The following is a 19,873-nucleotide window of genomic DNA, read 5'->3' on the forward strand; positions in this document are numbered from 1 at the left end:
ATTCATGATTCAATATATATACAACTACACGATGTTGTAACAATGACTAGGCGGCATTGGGGAGGTGATGGTCAGCCAATTTGCCTAGCCGCGGTCTCAGACTCAAGTCCTTACTAACACAAAGCTTCCTCGATTTATCCCTAAGGGTCGAATCCTGATCAGACTATCACGTGTCGCATTTGCGACAGATGTCTGGTCAGCTTGCAGTACCCCGCACCTCATCCACAATGCCATGCTTGGAACAGTGGCCAACCGGCCTTTGTCTAACTTTGATAAGGCAGCTAATGACTCTACGATGGTGGCCATGGCGACAATGGTCAAGCTGCGTTGATTTCATTTCTACTGACAGCAAGGTCATTATTGTGAGAGATATTCAATTTACACAACTCAGGGAATATAGATAAATATCCCTTATAAACACTGTTCCAAAATGCCTACGATACATGTCATATGAAGTTTTTACCAAATTGTATGAATCTTTGGTTGAACCGGTTTTATATTATGGTTCTAGCTTATGGAGAATGAACAATTACAGGGAAGTAGAGGTTGTACAAAATAGAGCATGTAGAATGTTTCTTGGTGTAATAGAGCATGTAGAATGTTTCTTAGTGTAATAGAGCATGTAGAATGTTTCTTGGTGTAATAGAGCATGTAGAATGTTTCTTGGTGTACTAGAGCATGTAGAATGTTTCTTGGTGTAATAGAGCATGTAGAATGTTTCTTGGTGTAATAGAGCATGTAGAATGTTTCTTGGTGTAATAGAGCATGTAGAATGTTTCTTGGTGTAATAGAGCATGTAGAATGTTTCTTGGTGTACTAGAGCATGTAGAATGTTTCTTGGTGTAATAGAGCATGTAGAATGTTTCTTGGTGTACTAGAGCATGTAGAATGTTTCTTGATGTAATAGAGCATGTAGAATGTTTCTTGGTGTAAGTAAGAATCCGCTGTTTATTATGGACATGGAATGGTTTTCAGTGTCTGTAAGACCAAAGGTAGAGGGTATGAAATTCATCGATGGGCAAATGGGATTCCTTCCTCCTGGGATAACAAGTTAATGAATATCGTTCGACAATATAACTGTGTCCATTTGTTAAATAATAACTGGGGAACTAAAGCTTGTGTAAAATATTTTAAAGAAGTGTTAATGCATGAGGACGTATCAAAATGGCGCGCGAAGCTCTGGGATGATGACGGTAATGTTAATGGGAATAAGCTACGAACTTACAGAAAGTTTAAGGTCTCCCATGCTGTAGAATTTTATGTAAAATATATTTTCTTTCGAGACCATCGTCGTATTTTAGCTAGTTTAGGTGTGGAATTTCACCATTGTATTTTGACACGGGTAGATATACAAATCCCTCTATACCACTTGAAGAAAGGCTATGTAAAAATTGTAAAGATGCTTGTAAACCAGCGTCCAAAAGAAACGCCACCAAACAGTTTTCTTCACTAAAACACAACAAAAGCAAATTTTGGTAACAAGAAGTGTTGTATTGTAAAACACAATCATTCAGCAACAGTACTTGGAACTTTTCAGTTAGAAAAACGAAACAGTTCGTGTTCTGAAGGCACATGGATGACACAGGGGTGCAGTATCCAGTATTCGATCGCCAACGCTGATTCGTCTTTAAGGTCTTAAACTGTCCTGAACAACACAGATGATTCAGTATCGTGTGTGGCCACCCCTAGCAGTGATGCAGGCTCTAACGCGGCGTCGAAGTGAGTACGTGAGCCTTCTGACGTAATCATTAGGGATTCGGCGCCATTCCTCTTGCAGGGCAACTGCCAAAGCGTCCCTAGTCAATGGCGGCTGTTGACGTTTCCGAATACGTTGCCCCAGTTGGTCCCAGAGGTGTTCGATTGGAGACAGATCGGGTGATCTCGCTGGCCACTGTAGCAGGTTGACGTTGTTAGTATTGAGGAAGTCACAAGTGATTCGAGCTGTGTGAGGTGTGGCGTTGTCCTGTTGAAACAGAGTCCTTGGGTGACGTTGCAGGTAAGGCAGCACCACAGGCCGTAAAATCTCGTCGATGTAACGACGTGCGGTGAGATTACCGTTGATGATGGCGAGATCTGTCCTCTTGTCCCCACAAATTTCACCCCAGACCATAACGCTTCCACCGCCGTAATGCCCCACTTCTTGGATGCAAGCAGGTGCCGTCCGTTCGCCCCGACGTCGGTAGATTCGAACACGACCATCAGATTTGAAGAGCTGGAACCTGATCTCGTCACTGAAGAGCACTCTTCGCCAGTTTCGCTGCTGCCACTGCATTACGGTCCTGGCCCACCTCAGTCTGGCACGTCGGTGTCGGAGCGTTAACGTCATGCCCTTGAAAGGTCGATAGGCACGAATGCCATGCTGACGGAGTCGTCTGCTACGGTCTGTCTGCTGACTGCTTGCCCAAGGCTATTGGCGCTTGGCTATTGTCACATTGAGGAAGCGGTTTCTCAGATGAAGCACCCGTAAATATCGATCTTCCTGTGGGGTCGTGACCTTGGGTCTGCCACTCCTGGGTCTGTCAGCAGTACTGCCAGTCTGTCTGTGACGTGTGGCAAGTCTGGCGATGGTGGACTTGCAGCATCCCATGATCCTGGCCACGTGCTCCTGTGTTGCGCCCATCTGAAGCATACCAATTGCTCTTTCCCTCTGTTCTTTGGTCAATCGAGGCATGTTGGCTGCTTTCAATCGTGTCACATGATGAGAGAGAACAAATCTAGTCAGGTTTTATACCCTCATGTCATACGGGTAACTTTGTGCACAATTTCAATTTTTTCTGTGCGAATTCATTTAACTCACCAATCATCCAAATCTCGTGCACTTGTTCACTGGGAACAGACAGGTTGTGTTCGAGGGATGTGTTTTCAGCTGTTTTTCAGCAGATTGGCAATTATTTTGACAATTTATGATAATTTTTATTTTGGTGGCGTTTCTTTTGGACGCTAGTTTACATATTTTATTGAAGATGAATTTCACTTTTTGATCCAATGTACTTTTTATAAAGACATTAGATGTAACCTTTTTATGGCAGCTGCAGAACGCAACTGTAATTTTAATCACCTTTGTGATGCAGATAAATTAATGAATATAATGAATAAATATAATGAATTCCGATGTTTTACAAAAAGAATTAGTAAATGCACTTTAGAAAATGTTTAAGAGACGTCAAATCGCGGAATAATGTTAATGTTAAATATACAATTTATCTCTAACTTACGCTTTATCATGTTTGGATTTAAAATATTTTGATTATTTTAAGAATCTCCTGTTATTCCTTTTCGGTCTCTTTTGTTGTTTCATCGAGGAGTCTGTTGTTGTTATCAGGGTGTCATATTTACAATCTGCCTAAATTTCTATCTCCCATATTATATTCTATCATGTGTGTACCGTTACTCGAGTTATAATGTATTTATATAGTATCTCGTAAGCCCATGTATGGCTGGACGCACTTCCTTTAAGCTGTTGTATGTGATTCTGTATTTTAATGTAAATGTTGTGCGTGTGACACTTTATTAAACATTTTACTACTACTACTACTACTACTACTACTACTACTACTACTACTACTACTACTACTACTACTACTACTACTACTACTTTACTACACACACACACACACACACACACACACACACAGAGTTATAGCTAGAATATTGCTGAGTGAAGGGTGAACATCATACACACAGAAACGACACTCTTGACATTGGATCCCATTGAATACACCTGCTCTGTCTTTTACACTCTGTGAGTAATGCATACATATTAGCAAATTTGGTAGGACAACGCAATTGCCTTACGGGACACTTGTCCCGTTCAAATTTCACAGCCGCTGACGAACAGGGGCTTGAAAATGGTTCGTTGTTCTGTTGAGATATTGGAATGTTTTAGCTATTTCTAGCCATAACTGATCATACATGCATGCGCCGAAGTAGATCACTCTGTCACGTGGTCATGCATAGATAGTGATCGCGTGATGTCCTCTATGCATTCGTCCGTGTACGTCTTACGCCTACAGGTGGACAATGGACACGACACAGCTTAGACATGTTTGGGTCTGCCAGAAGAATAAGGAACAATGAACTGTTGCTCATAGTTTTTATTTACCAACAGGAGGGTTTGGTAGCGAGGCGAAAATCTAGAAGAAGAAAAACATTGATAGTAGTGTTCAAAATGACATCATAAATATTGAATATGTGACTTTGCATGCTGAAGGATCAGAAAAATAACTTGTCACCAGTTGAAGCGCCCCCTTGTGACACTCACTCACTCTAACGTTTCTCTACGAGTAGCGCAGGGTGCGAACAAACACACTGAGTGATATTATGGCTTCTTGTTTTAAATCTTGTATTTAAATCTTGTATTACGGAATTGTTTGTACCAAGACTGACCTCAAAATTGTTGGTATGATCTTGTTCATCTTCTAGCTTAAACACTGAAATGTTTTGTTTTCAAAAAAGTTCAAAGAAGGTGAAAATGGTTCCTTGTTCGGAGTGCGATGATGACCTACCTTCGTGTACACGTTGACGAATTCCGCGAGGCTGACCTCGCCATCGCCTGAAAAGATGATGACATGGGTTTGTTTGGGTTTTATATTTGTAAACCTGATTCTGTGGGGACGGTAGGGTAACTTAACGGTTTCTCTCTCTCTCTCTCTCTCTCTCTCTCTCTCTCTCTCTCTCTCTCTCTCTCTCTCTCTCTCTCTCTCTCTCTCTCTCTCTCTCTCTCTCTCTCTCTCTCTCTCTCTCTCTCTCTCTCTCTCTCTCTCTCTCTCTCTCTCTCTTATTCCAGCAACATCACACCGGTCTTAGCCAATCCAGTGATGGACATCGTGAATATCGATCTGACCGGCCTATCTCGAATGCAATGTGTTCATAGTAAAGGTCAAGGTTCATTACCATTGGTATCGAACGCGGGGATGACGTTCTTTACATCGGTCCTCAGTAAGAAACCGTCGTGGTCGGAGTCAATACTCTTGAAAACTGCTTCAGCAACGGATTTCGGCGCGTTAGTACTAGCTATGTACTCCGCCTTTGACATCTTGCCATCATCTGAAATTGAAAGACGTATTTTATTTAATGATATTCATTAACAAAAGATTCCACTATGACATGATTGTTATGCAATTTGGTTCCAAATCAAAATGGCCTGGTTTCAATTTTTGACGAGAGTGTACATATTTTCCAGGTTGCCATTTAGGAATTTGGGTGCATGAGTACTAATAGATTGGATGGCTCTCGACGATTATGTCTACCCGAATTCGATTCCCCACATGGGTACAATGTGTAAAGCCTATTTCTGGTGTCCCTCGCAGTGATATTGCTGGAATATTGCTAAAATCAGCGTAAACTTAGACTCACTCACTCATCAACACATACCGTGACGTTCCGGGGATGACCAGGTTTCCAATTTTTCGTTTGTCTCCCCTCGACGGGGAGAGTGACAAATTGGGCCTTAAGCATTGCTTGCAAGAGTGACAGTATATGATACCGAGATTGTCTCGTGTATTGTGAAAACCATAAGTTTTGGAACAATGAATTGTAAATTATAAATCGTCAAAAGAATTTCTGAACGAAACCTACCGTTGAGATCATACTTGTCAAAAACTTTCAGAAATTCTGAAACATCAGCAGTGCCGCTTCCATCACTATCGATTCTACCGAAGGCTTGCGTGAGACCTATCGTCACGTTAACGTTCGGCACAGTTCTAAAAGAAATAAAACAGTAAACAACATAATTAGGATACTAACACCTACATGGACAGTAAACAACACTTTTCGAATATTGACACCCACATCCTACAGTAAACAGCATAATTAGCATTTCGACACCTACATGGGCAGTAACCAACACGTTAAGAATACTGACACCCACATGCTACAATATACAGCATAATTAGGGTACTGCCACCCACCTGCTACAGTAAACGGCATAATTAGAATACTGACACCTGCATGTGCAGTAAGCAACATAATTAGCATTTCGACACCTACATGGACAGTAAACAAGTAATGATTCCAATCGAAGATATTTCCAATTATTGACTTTTAGCCAGTTCTAGTCTTCTCACATAATTGTAACTTACGTCGGGGCGCTTAGAGCACCATAAGCGAAAGTCAGCACAAAAAGGCAAATCATCCTGGAAATCAAAGAAATTGAAAGTAAGCAAAACTAATGTTTCTTTGAAACACAATCAAATGTATCTATTTTCAAAACTTTCATATTTTTAACAATAAAACTTATCCAAAAATAGATGACTGTTGTGTGAGTTTGACGTTTGACGTTTGAGGAAAGTTAACAACGATTGTGAATCTCCCGATATGTTGCAGACAAACCTTGAAACATAACGGGGAAAGTACAGGATTCAAACCAACGGTCATAGGATTCTTGCACGCTAAAGGGAAATAACTTCGCATGACGCACTGGCCGCACGTCCACCGTATATGTAAAGCTGCTTACAGAACGGTAGGGCTGACCTACCTATGTATGTTAATGTTAAGACATCGATGCAAATTTGTCCACTTAACAGGTTCATTCAAGATGCGTCCATATTCACTTAATAAAAGAATGCAGTGGCATTTAAAGATTAGGGATGAGGTACTAAATGTAAAATATTAAAATGACATAAATGAAATATTAAAACAGAAGAATATGTTGTGAAAAATCCAAGTTCCCGAACAATAAACAACATAAAAGCATAATTAGCATTTCTTTTCAAGAGACAATGATAACCTTTGTATTGTATAAATTCAAACACTGGAAAACATTAAAACAGCTGTGGCCTTTTCTCTGGATATGATCATGATGTCAATTTGACGTACCTGACGTATGTATGCATGTTAATGTTAACACATAGATGTCATTTGGTATTTGGTAAATTCGAGGTATCCATTAAGTAATAATTAATCGCTTTCGTGGCAATTAATCCACTTAACAAGTTCGGCCAAGACGTGACCATATCCATAAATAAAAAGAATGTATAGTCTGTTAGCAGTGAAAACGTACCGATGAATTTCACTTTAAGGTAAAATTATGAGGATTGGCGATCTTAATTTCACTTTATTCGATTTACATTTTTGTTTAAAGTGAAATTCATCAGTACGTTTTCACTACAAACACACTATAGTGGCATTTAGGGATCAGGTACTAAATGTAAAATATTAAAATAAATGTTATCATTCTGCAACTAAACACAAAGATATCTTGTGAAAATCCATGCTCCCAAACAACAAACAAAATAAAAACATAACATATTTCAGTATCAACAGCCACTGACAGCCTCTGTATTGTATGCGTTCAACACTGTTAAATATTGAAACAACAGTGGCCGTTTCTCTGGATATGATCATTCTGTCAATTTGACTTACCTGACGTAACTTGCATCAGAACTGTAACAAGAACAACGAAATGCAGGTGCTGTTATTAACCTATCCTAAACACGACGCTGCCATGTGACCACGATAAGATGAACCAATCTTAGAAAAGACAAGCTGCCATCTCCCATAACTAAAGTAAGTATACTATGCACATGTGATACTTATCAGAGTATCTGAGTGAGTGAATTTTGTTTTACGCCGCACTCAGCAATATTCCAGCTATATGGCGGCGACAGAGTATCTGAGGAATATATCACAAGATTTATATTTACCTCAAGATGGGTGCGAGTATTATCGCCATATTGGTTTAGTGATAAATATGGATCTTAATTTTAAAATATGAAAAATGGTTCAAATATTTGATATGCCTTCTTCTATGTGTCTGAAAAAATGTTATCAAAGCCAATAACTGAAGAGCAATGCAAAGTCTTAGAATAAAATTACGACATTTCTTTCTGGTGAGACAGATAACATCATTCCATCGTCTCATCATTCCAAAGCTATGTGTCATCATTCTGGAAGAGAAGATGTTGCTCGTACAACATATGTTGGGATACGTCCCTACAAGTCAGCTAGTCTGCAACAGTGTGTCATGTTGGAAGAGAGGCTTTAACTCGTAGTACAGATGTTGGGATACGTCCCCACAAGTCAGCTAGTCTGCAACTGTGTGTCATGTTGGTAGTGAGACGTTAACTCGTAGTACAGATGTTGGGATACGTCCCCACAAGTCAGCTTGTCTGCAACTGTGTGTCATGTTGGTAGTGAGACGTTAACTCGTAGTACAGATGTTGGGATACGTCCCCATAAGCCAGCTAGTCTGCAACTGTGAGTCATGCATGTTGGCAGAGAGGCTTAAACTCGTAGTACAGATGTTGTGATACGTCCCAGTCAGTCTGCAACTTTGTGCCATGCAGAGAGGCTTTAACTCGTAGTACAGATGTTGGGATACGTCCCCACATGCTAGCTACCTTGCAACTTTCTGTCATGCTGGCAGAGAGGCTTTAACTCATAGTACAGATGTTGGGATACGCCCCCACAAGTCAGCTAATCTGCAACTGTGTGTCATGTTGACAGAGAGGCTTAAACTCGTAGTACAGATGTTGTGATACGTCCCCTCAACTCCATCCAGATTGCACTTGTGTGTCATGTTGGCAGAAAAGTTTTAACTCGTAGTACAAATGTTGGGATACATCCCTGTCAGTCTCAAACTTTGTGTCATGTTGGCAGAGAGGCTTTAACTCGTAGTACAAATGTTGGGATACATCACAGTCAGTCTGCAACTGTGTGGCATGCTGGCAGAGAGGCTTTAACTCGCAGTACAGATATTGGGATACGTCCCCACAAGTCAGCTAGTCTGCAACTATGTGTCATTTTGGAAGAGAGGCTTTAACTCGTAGTACAGATGTTGGGGTATGAACCCACAAGGCCAACCAGTTTCCTATAGCAAACAATTTAGTGATATCAACTTTATTGACGTGTTTATTTTTGCCACACTAAAGATTTTCGCTTACAACAAATCGGATTCCGTGCAGATATCACAGGAAATGTTGTTCACTACGAAAATAGTGTCAGCATTAGATAAGAAGTTAGCGACAGAATATATGTGAAAACACTTTTGTAGTGCTGGTGGACAAGAAAAGAATGTCTTCGTATCCTACTTGCGTAAGTCGATGCTCATGATGTTAATCACTGGACTGTTCATCCTGTATTTAAGTGGAGGTTAAGTGGAAAGAATTTGAAGAAAAGTGTCTAACTTCATTGTATTGAAGCCGTAAATTGACTAATACAATCCGCCTGGTGAGTTCCATTAGCTCCGGCAACTCAACAATATGCAATTTGTGCCAATATATTTGAGCTTTAGGAAGATGTGTGATGGGTTGAACTACACTGACTTCGTCGAATCTGTAATGGCAAATACTTCGATTAGAAGACAAGTTCATGAGGACAAAAGGGATGGTAAAAGAACGAGAAAGGAAGGGAAAGGTGATTGTGAAACCAAACAAGAAGATTCATTCGAGAAAGATGAAAAGCTCGGACTGACTGACTGACTGAGGTTGGTTTTACGCCGCTTTTAGCAATATTCCAGCAACATCACGGCGGGGGACACCAGAAATGGGCTTCACACATTGTGAACCCGGGTCTTCGGCGTGACGAGCCAACGCTTTAACCATTAGGCTAGCCAACCGCCCTGAAAAGCTCGGATAACACAGATGAAAATACAGAGTCACCAAAACAGGATGGCGGACAAGCCGGCGTTTTAAATCCTGACAGCAGTAATGATGAAGTCAAGGTGACGTTCGAGACGCAGTAAACAACGAAAATATCAGGATGGCCAGGTCAGTGATAATTAAAAATCTGACTTTTCACACGGACGAGGATAAAGACTCGATTGTAACGGTGAACTACGCTTTACTACGGGACGGCCTGAAGCCCAGGGCCGTTGACGTCACAAAGGAAGAGAGGAAGAGACCTAGAGGTAAATACCCTGGATTAGTTTTGCTCTCGACTCAGTGGACTCTAAGACTAAGATCATGAAGGCTGAAGCTTCACTGAAAGAGTCTTGCAAGTATACAGATGTGTACATAGAGAACTGTACGACGACGACGGAGGAGAGGGCGAACAACAACAACAACATGAGGACACTCGTCCGGGAGATGGGAAAGAACAACGTCTACAGCGTCTACACCGTGAACAGTAAAGGATTCATACCCAAGCAGAACATAAGGTCAACGCGGCCTTAGGGAGTGAGGCTTGGTCTATGGAACATTGGAGGGTGGTCTTGAAAAGAAGTAGAAAATGAACAATTAAGAAAGCATAATTTAACATGTTATTACTATGATATAGTTTGTGTGTGTGAAACATTTTTACGTAACTGTGATTCAATTGATTTGGAGGGTTATGTCTGGTATGGAAATAATAGAACTAGACTACATGCTAATGTAAAACGTGGTTCTGGAGGTGTAGGGATATTTGTCAAGAGGTTTATCACAACTAAATATAAAGTTCTGAATGACGAGCATGAGGATATCCTGTGGCTACTGATAGGGAACGGAAGTGCAGACGATAATTTTTGCGTTGGTGTGACGTATGTGCTTCCGGTTGGATCAACAAGATCAAGTGATCGTCAGATGTTCACGACTTTGATTGAGCACATCTATGACTTCCAAAATTTGGGCAAAATCGTGTTAGCTGGTGACTTTAATGCATTGATTGGAGAGGAATCTGATTATATAGAAGGCGTCGATAATGTCAAAACTAGAACTGTTTTGGATGAAGGAATAAACTCATCAGGACAACTGCTACTGAGCTTTCTAAATGACCGCAATATGTGTGTTGTTAATGGTGTTGATGATGATTGGGGGGCTCATTTTGTTCTTGGGAGGCGGGGGTTCAGCAATTTTGTGCACATGTACTAGGAGCGGTCAGCAATTTTGTACATAGAAATATTAAAACTTATGCTTAAAAAGAATGGGAAGGTAGGGGGTCATTGATTTTGTACATGACATGCAGGGCGAGGTCACCTACTTTGTACATAAATTTTAGGGGGGGGGCGGGTGTGATTCACATTGTACATGATTCTCCATGAATATCATCAGCACCCAACCAACCACTCACAGCCCCGCACACACACCCCAACCCCCACCCTAGCCATAAGTTATGAACGGTCCCAAACTTCCTCTGGTAACTCTCTGAATGAGTTCATTCATAACGAGATGGCATGTAAGGTGAAGTAGATAAACCCCGGGACCAAGAGGTGGGGTAACAAACATGTGCAAAGAAGAAAGGCATATTGGTCAGATGAACTTCAATCCAAATGAAACAGTGTATGTGCAAATGAGAAGAAATGACTTCCTTGAAAAGGAAATACTCAACAAAAACGTCGGTTGAAGTCTACATATCTATGTGAGAGAAAAGAGAAAAGTCTTTGATGAACAGTTAAGGAAAGCCAAGCGTAAACTGCAGCTGGAACAACAAAGAGAACTGTTAAGCTTACACAACAGCTAGAATGGAAAAGATTTTTTGGAAGAAAATTGGTAGCCTTGGTCTTGCAAATGACAGAAGATCTTTTAATGTTATTCCAGTGGAAATGGAGTAACGTGATGGTAATATTGACTGTGAGGTTGATTCTGAGAGATTCGTACAGCACGCTCTGTAACCAGGAGGATAACGGTACTTTTGACCAGGATCACTATAACAGAGTGTGCGATTGCGTTTCTAACGGTACAGATCACATGCAAGTGGATACAAATGAACTCAACAAGCCTATCACGCACGAGGAGGTACATCAGGCAGTTTTACACACCAAGAAAGGCAAGGCTGTTGGTGTGGATGGTATACCAGGTCAGGTTTTGCAAAACTGAAATAATTAGTTACTGTTTTAATCATTCCGTCTCACCCACATAATGGAACCAAGGTCTCATATACCCAATTCCTAAGGATTCCTTTGTCATACCGTGGAATAACATTGATGTCTAGACCATGCAAAATATATGCCACTGTTTTGAACTCGAGACTCGTGAAATGGCTTGAAAATAACAACGTGCTGTGTGAAGAACAAAACAAATTCAGATCAGAACGGAACTGTATACATCATTAATATACATTACATAATCTGGTAAACAATAGAAAAGCAGCTGGATTATCTACACATGTGTGTTTTCTTGACCTTAAAAAAACATTTGACACTGTTGATCGGAATTGCTTATAGTATAAGCTTATGTCTATTGGTGTATATGGGAATATGCTCAATGCCGTTCAAGCGATGGGCATGTACCAAGATGTGACGTGTGCTGTACGTGTAAATGACCACGTTACTGACTCCTTCAATGCCTCAAAAGTTATGAAACAACGCTGTAGACTGTCTCCAACCCTCTTTTCAATTTACATAAACAACTCAGCAGCCGAATAAGAGATATGGACTGTGGTATACCTCTTGATGATGAATTGTTGACGACATAGCACTGTTAGCACCAAATGAAATATGCCTCCAGAAAATGATGGATACAGTTGGCAATTTGTGTTTTTAATGGCGTATTAGTATTAATAATGATAAAACAAAAGTTGTACATTTTAGAAAAAAATCTGTCTCCCAGTCTTATGAATTATGAATTATGTGATAATAACCCTGTCATGTATGACAGTATTTACCGTTATCGTGGCTTGTGTTTAAACGAGCATATGGACATGCATAAAACTGTTAAAGAGCTCTGTAAAGCGGCTAGTAGAGCTTTATATGCTCTGTTTACTAAGTTTATTTGTGCTGGTGGTATGTATCCCTGGCTGATTAAAGAGGATAACTGAATCTTGGAATACAGGAATCCATCAGTGGGTCCACAACACTTTATTCATGATTCAATATATATACAACTACACGATGTTGTAACAATGACTAGGCGGCATTGGGGAGGCGATGGTCAGCCAGTTTGCCTAGCCGCGGTCTCAGACTCAAGTCCTGACTAACACAAAGCTTCCTCGATTTATCCCTAAGGGTCGAATCCTGATCAGACTATCACGTGTCGCATTTGCGACAGATGTCTGGTCAGCTTGCAGTACCCCGCACCTCATCCACAATGCCATGCTTGGAACAGTGGCCAACCGGCCTTTGTCTAACTTTGATAAGGCAGCTAATGACTCTACGATGGTGGCCATGGCGACAATGGTCAAGCTGCGTTGATTTCATTTCTACTGACAGCAAGGTCATTATCGTGAGAGATATTCAATTTACATAACTCAGGGAATATATATAAATATCCCTGATAAACACTGTTCCAAAATGCCTACGATACATGTCATATGAAGTTTTTTACCAAATTGTATGAATCTTTGGTTGAACCGGTTTGATATTATGGTTCTAGCTTATGGAGAATGAACAATTACAGGGAAGTAGAGGTTGTACAAAATAGAGCATATAGAATGTTTCTTGGTGTAAGTAAGAATCCGCCGTTTATTATCGACATGGAATGGTTTTCAGTGTCTGTAAGACCAAAGGTAGAGGGTTTCAGATATTTATTAAGATTGAAATCTTTGCAGCAACATCGGCTGCCATATGCAATTCATCGATGGGCGAATGTGATTCCTTCCTCTTGGGATAATTTATGTTAATGAATATCGTCCGACAATATAACTGTGCCCATTTGTTAAATAATAACTGGGGAACAAAATCTTGTGTACAATATTTTAAAGAGGTTTTAATGCATGAGGACGTATTAAAATGGCACGCTAAGCTCTGGGATGATGACGGTAATGTCAATGAGTATAAGCTACGAACTTACAGAAAGTTTAAGGTCTCCCATGCTGTAGAATTTTATGTAAAAAATTTATCTTTCGAGACCATCGTCGTATTTTAGCTAGTTTAGGTGTGGAATTTTACCATTGTATTTTGAAACGGGTAGATATACCAAGCCTTCTATACCACTTGAAGAAAGGCTATGTAAATTTTGTAAAAATGCTTGTACATATTTTATTGAAGATGAATTTCACTTTTTGATTAGATGTAACCTTTTTATGGCAGCTGCAGAACGCAACCGCAATTTTAATCACCTTTGTGATGCAGATAAATTAATGAATATAATGAATAAATATATGAATTCCGATGTTTTACAAAAGGAATTAGCAAATGCACTTTATAAAATGTTTAAGAGACGTCAAATCGCGGAATAATGTTAATGTTATATATACAATTTATCTCTAACTTATGCTTTTTCCTGTTTGAATTTCATTTATTTTGATTATTTTAAGAATCTCCTGTTATTCTTTTTCGTTCTCTGTTGTTGGTATCAGGGTGTCATATTTACAATCTGCCTAAATTTCTATCTCCCATATTATATTCTATCATGTGTGTACCATTACTCGAGTTATATTGTATTTAAAGTGTCCCGTAAACCCACGTATGGCTGGACGCACTTCCTTTAAGCTGTTGTGTGTGATTCTGTATTTTAATGAAAATGTTGTGCGTTTGACACTTTATTAAACATTTTACTACTACTACTACTACTACTACTACTACTACTACTACTACTACTACTACTTTAACCACACACACACACACACACACACACACAGAGTTATAGCTAGAATATTGCTGAGTGAGGGGTTAACATCATACACACAGAAACGAAACTCTTGACATTGGATCCCATTGAATACACCTGCTCTGTCTTTTACCCTCTGTGGGTAATGCATACATATTAGCAAATTTGGTAGGACAACGCAATTGCCTTACGGGACACTTGTCCCGTTCAAGTTTCACAGCCGCTGACGAACAGGGCCTTGAAAATGGTTCGTTGTTCTGTTGAGATATTTGAATGTTTAGCTATTTCTAGCCATAACTGATCATACATGCATGCGCCGAAGTAGATCACTCTGTCACGTGGTCATGCATAGATAGTGATCGCGCGATGGCCTCTATGTATTCGGCCATGTACGTCTTACGTCAACAGGCGAACAAAGGACACGACACAGCTTAGACATGTTTGTGTCTGCCAGAAGAAAAAGTAACAATGAACTGTTGCTCATAGTTTTTATTTACCAACAGGAGGGTTTGGTAGCGAGGCGAAAATCTAGAAGAAGAAAAACATTGATAGTAGTGTTCAAAATGCCATCATAAGTATTGAATACCCGACTTTGCATGCTGAAGGATCAGAAAAATAACTTGTCACCAGTTGAAGCGCCCCCTGTGACACTGAAAGCGGCGTAAAACCATACTCACTCACTCACTCTCACTTTTCTCTACGAGTAGCGCAGGGTGCGAACAAACACACTGAGTGATATTATGTTTTATTGTTTTAAATCTTGTATTTAAATCTTGTATTACGGAATTGTTTGTACCAAGACTGATCTCAAAATTGTCGGTATGATCTTGTTCATCTTCTAGTTTAAACACTGACATGGTTCGTTTTCAAAAAAAATCAAAGAAGGTGAAAATGGTTCCTTGTTCGGAGTGCGATGATGACCTACCTGCTTGTACCTGGTGACGAATTCCGCGAGGCTGACGGCGCCATCACCTGAAAAGATGATGACAGGGGTTTGTATCTGTATTTGTGACGGATTGTATGTGTGTGTGTGTGTGTGTGTGTGTGTGTTGTGTGTGTGTGTGTGTGTGTGTGTGTGTCTGTGTGTCTCTCTCTCTCTCTCTCTCTCTCTCTCTCTCTCTCTCTCTCTCTCTCTCTCTCTCTCTCTCTCTCTCTCTCTCTCTCTCTCTCTCTCTCTCTCTCTCTCTCTCTCTCTCTCTCTCTCTCTCTCTCTCTCTCTCTCTCTCTCTCTCGGATGGGTTGCTGAAGACCTGTTCACCGCGACGGCACGTGTTCATAGTCTAGGTGAAGGTTCATTACCGTCGGTGTCGAACGCGGGGATGACGTTGTTTACATCGGTCCTCAGCACGAAACCGTCGTGGTCGGAGTCAATATTCTTGAAAACCGCTTGGGCAACGGATTTCGGTGCGTTAGTACCAGCTATGTATTCTGCCATTGTCATCTTGCCATCATCTGAAATTGAAAGACGTATTTTATGTAATGATATTCAATAACCAAAGAATCCACTGTGCCATGATTGTTATGTAATTTGGTTCCAAATCAAAATAGCCTGGTTTCAGTTTTTTGACGAGCGTGTACTGACATACTTTCCAGGTTGCCATTTAGGAATTTGGGTGCATGGGTACTAATAGATTGGACGGCTCTCGACGATGTCTACCCGAGTTCGATTCCCCACATGGGTACAATGTGTAAAACCTATTTCTGGTGTCCCTCGCAGTGATTTTGCTGGAATATTGCTAAAAGCGGCGTACAACTAGACTCACTCACTCATCAACACACACCGTGACGTCCTGGGGGATGACCAGGTTTCCAATTTTTCGTTTGTCTCCCCTCGATGGGGAGAGTGACAAATTGGGCCTTAAGCATTGCTTGCAAGAGTGACAGTATATGATACCGAGATTGTCTGTGTATTGTGAAAACCATATGTTTTGGAACAATGAATTGTAAATTATAAATCGTCAAAAGATGTTCTGAATGAAACCTACGGTTGAGATCATAATGGTCAAAAACTTTCAGAAATTCTGAAACATCAGCAGTGCCGCTTCCATCACTATCGATTCTGCTGAAGGCTTGCTTGAAAGTTGTCGCCATGTCCGGTGCACCTCTAAAAGAAATAAAACAGTAAACAGCATAATTAGGATACTGACACCTACATGGACAGTAAACAACACGCGACTGACACCTGCATGGGCAGTAAACAACACGTTTACAATACTGACACCTACATGGACAGTAAACAACACTTTTAGAATAAGCATGTTACTGACATATTATATTATAATTCATTATCCATAAATATCGGAGGGGAAACTTTGAGTAAAAATGGTTTAAATATCTGTTATAGATCAAAACATTTCACATCAATGATGAGGGGTGACATATGTAGGCTTGATTACCAACAAAAGCACCGTCCTCAACATACTTTAGGAGCAGCCCATTAATAAAGACTATCATTAATAATGATTCCCATCGACGATATTTCCAGCTATCGATTTTGAGCCAGTTCTAGTCTTCTCACATAATTGTAACTTACGTTGGGGCGCTTAGAGCACCGTAAGCGAAAGTCAGCACAAGAAGGCAAATCATCCTGGAAACCAAAGAAATAGAAAGTAGGCAAAACTAATGTTTCTTTGAAACACAATCAAATGTATCTATTTTCAAAAGTTTCATATTTCTAACAATAAAAATTAACCAAAAATAGATGAGTGTTGTGTGAGTTTGACGTTTGACGTTTGAGGAAAGTTAACAACGATTGTGAATCTCCCGATATGTTGCAGACAAACCTTGAAACATAAGGAGGGAAAGTACAGGATTCGAACCAACGGTTATAGGATTCTTGCACGCCAAAGGGAAATAACTTCGCATGACGCACTGGCGGCACGTCCACCGTATATGTAAAGCTGCTTACAGAACGGTAGCGTTGACTTACGTATGTATGTATGTTAATGTTAAGACATCGATGCAAATTTGTCCACTTAAATAAATCCACTTAACAGGTTCATTCAAGATGCGTCCATATTCACTTAATAAAAAGAATGCAGTGGCATTTAAAGATCATGGATGATGTACTAAATGTACAATATTAAAATGATATGAATGAAATATTAAAACAGCAAGATTATATTGTGAAAAATGCAAGTTTCCGAACAATAAACAACATAAAAACATAATTAGCATTTCTTTTCAAAAGGCAATGGTAACCTTTGTATAGTATAAATTCAAACACTGTTAAACATTAAAACATCTGTGACCTTTTCTCTGGATATGATCATGATGCCAATTTGATGTACCTGACGTATATATGCATGTTAACACATAGATGTAATTTGGCATTTGGTAAATTCGAGGTATCCGTTTAGTTATAATTACATTTCAATCTTTTTTGTGGCAATTAAATCCACTTAACAGGTTCGGCCAAGACGTGACCATATCCATAAATAAAAAGAATGTATAGTCTGTTAGCAGTGAAAACTTGCCGATGAATTTCACTTTAAGGTAAAATTATGAGGATTTGCAATCATAATTTCACTTTACTTTTTTGTTTAAAGTGAAATTCATCAGTACGTTTTCACTGCAAACAGACTATAGTGGCATTTAGGGATCAGGTACTAAATGTAAAATAATTAAAATAAATGTTATCATTCTGCAACTAAACAGCAAGGATCCAAGCTCCCGAACAACAGCATAAAAACATAAGCGCATTTCAGTATCAAACGCCACTGACAGCCTTTGTATTGTATGCGTTCAACACTGTTAAAAATTGAAACAACTGTGACCGTTTCTCTGGATTTGACTTACCTTACGTAACGTGCAACAGAACTGCAACAAGAACAAAGAAATGCAGGTGCTGTTATTAACCTATCCTAAACACGACCCTGCCATGTGACCACGATAAGATGAAAAAATCTTAAAAAGACAAACTGCCATCTCCCATAACTAAAGTACACTACGCACATGTGATTCTTAACAGAGTATCTGAGTGAGTGAGTTTTCTTTTAAGCCGCACTCAGCAATATTCAAGCTATATGGCGGCGATAGAGTATCTGAGGAATATATCACAAGATTTATATTTACCTCGAGATGGATGCGAGTATTATCGCCATATTGGTGATAAATATGGATCTTAATTTAAAAATATTAATAATGGTTCAAATATTTGATATGCCTTCTTCTCTGTGTCAAAACAAATGTTATCAAAGCCAATAACTGAAGAGCAATATAAAGTCTTAGAATAAAATTACTACATTTCTATCTGGTGAGACAGATAACATCATTCCAACGTCTCATCATTCCAACGCTATGTGTCATCATTCTGGCAGAGAGGATGTTACTCATAGTACAGATGTTGGGATACGTCCCCACAAGTCAGCTAGTCTGCAACCGTGTGTCATGTTGGCAGAGGGGCTTTAACTCGTAGTACATATGTTGGGATACGTCCCCACAAGTCAGCTAGTCTGCAACTGTGTGTCATGTTGGCAGAGAGGCTTTTACTCGTAGTACAGATGTTGGGATACGTCCCCACAAGTCAGCCAGTCTGCAACCGTGTGTCATGTTGGCAGAGAGGCTTTAACTCGTAGTAAAGATATTGGGATACGTCCCCACAAGTCAGCTAGTCTGCAACTGTATGTCATGTTGGCAGAGAGGCTTTAACTCGTAGTACAGATGCTGGGATACGTCCCCACAAGTCAGCTAGTCTGCAACTGTGTGTCATGTTGGCAGAGAGGCTTTAACTCGTAGTACAGATGTTGGGATACGTCCCCACAAGTCAGCCAGTCTGCAACCGTGTGTCATGTTGGCAGAGAGGCTTTAACTCGTAGTAAAGATGCTGGGATACGTCCCCACAAGTCAGCTAGACTGCAACTGTATGTCATGTTGGCAGAGAGGCTTAACTCATAGTACAGATGTTGGGATACGTCCCAACAAGTCAACTAGACTGCAACTGTGTGTAATCATGCTGGCAGGGATAATGTTACTCTTAGTGCAGATGTTGGGATACGTCCCCACAAGTCAGCTATACGCCGAAGTAGACTGTAGATCGTGATCGTGCGCTGTCTTCTATGCATTCGGCCATTTACGTCTTACGCCTACAGGTGGACAATGGACACGACACAGCTTAGACATATTTTTGTCTGCCAGAAGAAAAAGTAACAATGTACTGTTTCTCATAGTTTTTATTTACCAACAGGAAGGTTTTGTAGCGAGGCGAAAATCTAGAAGAAGAAAAAAATGATTAAAAATGAATCATTTGTGTTCAAATTGTGCTCACAAATATTGAATACTTGAATTTGCATGTTGAAGGATCAGAAAAATAACGTGTCATTATTCGAAAAGATTAGGTCTTTTGGTATGGGTGCGTGCGTGCGTGCGTGCGTGCGTGCGTGCGTGCGTGCGTTTGTATGATACAGTCTTTCCGTATTTCTAGTGGATGACGTTTTTTAAGATGACGTTGCGGAGCGCTGCAACTTCTCTGT

General features: G+C 40.1%; 1 protein-coding gene across 1 annotated transcript; it reads right to left on the minus strand.

Moving 5' to 3' along the window:
- Window positions 1–4,081: 4,081 nt before the first annotated feature.
- Window positions 4,082–18,241, minus strand: LOC124278818 (calmodulin-like protein 30). Its single transcript, XM_046714588.1, has 6 exons — window positions 18,201–18,241; window positions 16,936–16,989; window positions 16,388–16,506; window positions 15,702–15,854; window positions 4,506–4,552; window positions 4,082–4,133 (listed from the first exon to the last, which is right to left on the minus strand). The coding sequence occupies exons 2-6, from the start codon at window positions 16,986–16,988 to the stop codon at window positions 4,095–4,097; spliced, it is 411 nt and encodes a 136-aa protein (XP_046570544.1). The 5' UTR covers window position 16,989; window positions 18,201–18,241; the 3' UTR covers window positions 4,082–4,094.
- Window positions 18,242–19,873: the final 1,632 nt, after the last annotated feature.

The sequence above is a fragment of the Haliotis rubra genome, unplaced genomic scaffold, assembly GCF_003918875.1.
Source record: "Haliotis rubra isolate DU_JTF1 unplaced genomic scaffold, ASM391887v1 Scf242, whole genome shotgun sequence".
In the NCBI taxonomy this organism is placed as follows: domain Eukaryota; kingdom Metazoa; phylum Mollusca; class Gastropoda; order Lepetellida; family Haliotidae; genus Haliotis; species Haliotis rubra.

Bases quoted from the DNA above. Each gene is read 5' to 3' on its own strand.
- LOC124278818 (XM_046714588.1), bottom strand. From the start codon at position 16,988: ATGATTTGCCTTCTTGTGCTGACTTTCGCTTACGGTGCTCTAAGCGCC. The intron at 16,507-16,935 runs GTAAGTTACAAT...TATTTCTTTTAG, and splicing joins GGTGCTCTAAGCGCCCCAAC to AGGTGCACCGGACATGGCGA. The intron at 4,134-4,505 runs GTAGGTCATCAT...TTCTTCTTCTAG, and splicing joins TCGTCAACGTGTACACGAAG to ATTTTCGCCTCGCTACCAAA.